A 4162-nucleotide genomic window follows, 5' to 3' on the forward strand; every position below is an offset into this window, starting at 1 on the left:
GACTATAAGAGCTACTCCGGTCATAAATATAAAACCCCTATATATGTATGACTGGAGGAGTAGTTCACTAATTTAAGGAAATAAATTAAGTTAGTTATTTATAATAAATATGTATTTTTTTTAAAATATCCTTACTAATCAATTGTATTAGTTAGAATTACTATTATTAGAAGGATTAACTTGAAAAAATATATATATGAGAGATAAAATGAATTAAAATCTTATATTGAGGATCAATATAAAAATTAAATAAGATCTTATATTAAGAATAAGAGGTGATAGTAAACTCATTTAATTTAGTTAATTCTACAGATCGAGACTAAACAAAATATATGCCCGCGTCTGACATGTTATCCTAAGCAACCAATGACGATTTATTTATTTTGAGTTTGCAAAAGACGAGAGAGAAAATGACGAAAACACTTTGTTTGCCACGAGGTGTGTCTGGTTAGTGATTTGTTATCTTTCTTCTTCTTCCCTTTTTTTTTTTTGTAAAATGAAAGAGACAAATACTAATAGCTTGAGTTTATTGACAAGATCGAACCGACTTTGTTCGGATCACAGGATATGGAGGGAGTAAAATGTAAAAGCAAAAAATAATGGCAGTTTAGGTTGGTACTTGAAAACACCAAAAGCCTGTGAAAAGGGAGCATTTAAAAAGAAGAAAAGATTAAAAAAAAAAAAGGCAAAAAAGTATGGAAAAAAACAAATAGCTCAAACAGTATAAGGTTGGTGCAGCTTGTCCCTTCCAATCTTCGGATCACTATGTTCCAGAGTTTTCGCGAAAATATCAGCCCCTGAGAGATAATTTCTTCCAAATTTTATTTTTTTATTCATTTATTTATATTACTCCTTCAATCTTAAACATAAAACTTATTTTATAGTGTAATTTATATTATAAAATAGGTCTTATATTTAAGAAAAAATGCATATAATTATTAGCTCAAAAGAACATGCATCAGGCCCCTCATCCTTCAAAACAGATAATTGGAAATTCCATCATCACCTCCGCTATATGAAGTTTTGCACTCCACAGCTTAGGTTATTCCATGAACTTTAAATGGTTAGATTTAAATCAAGTCTCGTTGGCAAAAAAAGGAAAAAAAAAAAGTCAAATCAAGTCAAGAGGTCAATATTAACGTAACACATAAAATTTATAATAGCTCATATTATTTATAAATCATATACAGTATCAGTAATGATTTTGGTAAGAGAAATTACAATCATTTAAAGACGAGATTTTAAATTCAAATTCATATAAATACCACAAAAAAAAAATTGCAATCAGCAATCAGGTCCAACAACACTCAGAACTGGTTAATATTACTAACATTAAATGACTATATATATATAAAAAAAATTTCTTTACTATTTAACAATAGTTCGAATATGATTATTTCTAATAAGAGGACAGATATACCTAGTGAAAAAAAATCTGAAATATCGCCGCAAAATTTGTTTTCTTTAAATGAAAAGATTATATAAACGCAAAGAAGATGCATTTGAGTTGGAAGATATATAAAAATGGAGGGAGAAGGGATGGCATAAAGGAGGGCATTATAGAGGAGAGCTGGAGAGGGGAAGGCAACCCTGCCACGTTTGGGACAATTAGACAAAGACAGCAGTATAAGTGCCCCTCCTTCTCTTCATCTGGGGGACACCCTCCTTGTCCTTCTCCTGTTGCCCTTCCTCCTTTTTATTCTTTTCCCCTTACCGTATCTCCCCCTCTTTCCCCCTTCTTCATTTATTCTTCTTCTTTCACTTCACATTCCCATTAAATAGAAAATTTAATTCACTTTACTTCCCCCCCGCCCTTGCCCTTTGAACCATATAGTTTATCTTAAACAACTGACAATCCCATTAAATGCCCAATTATCAACCAGTTGCTTATTCCAAAATTAACAAAAAGTGATCTTCTCCCTTGGCATCCTTCAATCATTCCATGTCAATCCTTGCTATCCATGGATGAGCGCAATAGTTATATTTTGGATTCTTTTAAATATGAATTTTGAGGGCACAAAAGAAAATTCTTTGGGCACAAGAATTAAAATTACCCATTCTTTAATTTATAAATTTCTCAAGTTTTTTTATAATTTTTTATTACAAGTTTTCGAGTTTTAAAAATAAACTTCAGAAATTAAGCTTTCATTAAATTAATTGATGAGATTATATGAACTCAGTATGATGTAAACCTTGTCCTGACTTATAACCGTCTCCAAGTATAAACTAAATTGAAAGAGGAGGATGATGCAACAAAAACCGTTACAAACAACGGGCAATTGCAGTTTCATCAAGTTTGAATCCTGTGCGCAGATAAACAATAATACAGCCGATAAACACAAAGAAAAGAAAATTAGAAATGTAAAAACTGCAGGAATGCCCACTGGAGACAAGGAGCATAATAAACAGAACATAAGCCATATTATCACTATCATCATCATTATTATTAATAGTCAATCGGCGCTGGTGGTGGTGGTCATTCTAAGCCGCGTGACTGGAGAATCGAGCGGGGAAGGTGAAGGGGGAGGGGAGACCGACGGCGACGGCGTCGGAGAAGCCGAATCCAACGGTGACGACGGGGACGATGACAGTGCAGATGACGAGGTTACGGACGGCGGCGATGAATCCAGATCAGCGGGTTCTGTCAGCTTTCTTTTGGTGAACCTGACGCCGCCCTCTCTCTCCTGACTTCCCGCCTTAACTTCTCTTGTCGTCATGTAATCCCTTAACCGCTTCACGTCTGATAACTTCACCGGCTTCACTATGAAATCCTCTGCCCCTTCTTCCAAACACCTTCATGTTCCATTTTTTCCATTTCGTTAAATATTACAAATTAATTAATTAATTAATCTTTCAAAATTATGCTATATGTGTGTGCCTGTGTGTGTGTGTCTCTCTCTCTCTATATATATGTACCTGTCTATTCGGGGCAAAACGTTTTCAGAGGACATGATCACCACTGGAATTTCTTTGAAGGTGGAAGATTCCTGATCCGGATTGACATTTTTCGCTTTAGAAAGCTATTGGATTTTCGAATTATAATGTGGGGGTTTGAAAATAAGAAATTGAGAATTTTCTAACCTTGATTTTCTTGAGTAATTCATAGCCGGTCATTCCAGGCATGCAGTAGTCAGTGATGATTAGATCCACCTTTAAACCCTGAACAAGCATGGAATTAGTTTTCCGTTTCAAGAAAAATAAACTTTTCGAGGAAATTAAAATAAAATCAAGGAATGAAAATTGATTCCTCACATCAAAGCCGTCCGATTCGGAAGGAGATTTCTGGTCGTCAAGTCCAAGGAATTGCAGGGCTCTTATTCCACTGTCGACAGCAGTGACTGCAAATTCCCAAACAGATGAGAAAATAAATCTTCAACCCCAAACACAGAAAAACAGAGAAACAAACAATCGAAAACCCCATTTTCCTCTCCACACACCTTTACAAGCTGAAATCCTGAGCAAGCGCTCGATGACTTTCCGATCGACGAGGCTGTCATCGACAGCCAAGACATGAACCTCTTCGGAATCCGGCGGCAAGAGATCACAGACCTCCATGAACGACACCGTTCTTCGCCGGAAGTTGCTGGAAGAAGAAGAAGAGAAAGAGAAGGGAGGAAAAGGGGAGGCTTTGGGAGGAGGGAGCTAAAACGTTAAATACGGTGTAACATGTAAGGAAGGTTGTTTGTTTTGAATCTATCTGTCGAAAATGTATGTGTGTGCTGTGTGTGGGTGTTTCACTTTCTCCCCCAATATAAAAAGTCTCTCTCAAAAGATCAAATCTTTCTCTCACTAAGAAATCCCAAAATCTTCTCTCTCTCTTGTTTTGTTTATTTCTTTTTGAAAATATGAGACATGGCGCTGAGATTCTGAAATCCACTTGGGTGCGATCTCCATATCAGCTACTTTTCTTTTCCTTTCTCTTTTCTCCAGGGTGCCCCACTCGCGGAGCGATATCTCGCAGGGATTGACGAGATTTTGGTCAATCTTCGGGATTTGTGAGTGTCTGCCACAGTAACTGGTCGGGTTCTGGGAAAAAGACTGTGGGGTTGGGGTTGACGGCAGGTCAACGGAGAAAACGGCGCCGTCACCTCCCCGCGCTAACTCTAAACCATTTAATACGGCAACGTTCTAACTCTCACCGTTTCATTTCCTGTTGCCGGCA

General features: G+C 36.6%; 1 protein-coding gene across 2 annotated transcripts; it reads right to left on the bottom strand.

Moving 5' to 3' along the window:
- Nucleotides 1-2435: 2435 nt before the first annotated feature.
- On the bottom strand, nucleotides 2436-3694 carry LOC114744029 (two-component response regulator ARR5-like). 2 transcript variants are annotated; one of them, XM_028932209.1, is made up of 5 exons: nucleotides 3438-3694; nucleotides 3253-3338; nucleotides 3082-3159; nucleotides 2917-2987; nucleotides 2436-2793 (listed from the first exon to the last, which is right to left on the bottom strand). In XM_028932209.1, exons 1-5 carry the CDS (start codon nucleotides 3553-3555, stop codon nucleotides 2454-2456), a joined length of 693 nt encoding a protein of 230 aa, XP_028788042.1. In that variant the 5' UTR covers nucleotides 3556-3694; the 3' UTR covers nucleotides 2436-2453. The 2 variants fall into 2 exon arrangements, with proteins under 2 accessions (XP_028788042.1, XP_028788041.1); XM_028932208.1 differs by having other exon boundaries at nucleotides 3082-3338.
- Nucleotides 3695-4162: the final 468 nt, after the last annotated feature.

This window comes from Neltuma alba, unplaced genomic scaffold, assembly GCF_004799145.2.
Source record: "Neltuma alba isolate B1F8T4 unplaced genomic scaffold, ASM479914v2 tig00004241_pilon, whole genome shotgun sequence".
Lineage (NCBI taxonomy): Eukaryota > Viridiplantae > Streptophyta > Magnoliopsida > Fabales > Fabaceae > Neltuma > Neltuma alba.

Coding starts and splice junctions, on each gene's coding strand:
- LOC114744029 (XM_028932208.1), bottom strand. CDS start 3,555: ATGGAGGTCTGTGATCTCTTGCCGCCGGATTCCGAAGAGGTTCATGTC. Junction 3,339..3,437: donor CAGGATTTCAGCTTGTAAAG/GTGTGTGGAGAG, acceptor GGGAATTTGCAG/TCACTGCTGTCGACAGTGGA. Junction 2,794..2,916: donor GTTTTGCCCCGAATAGACAG/GTACATATATAT, acceptor TGGAACATGAAG/GTGTTTGGAAGAAGGGGCAG.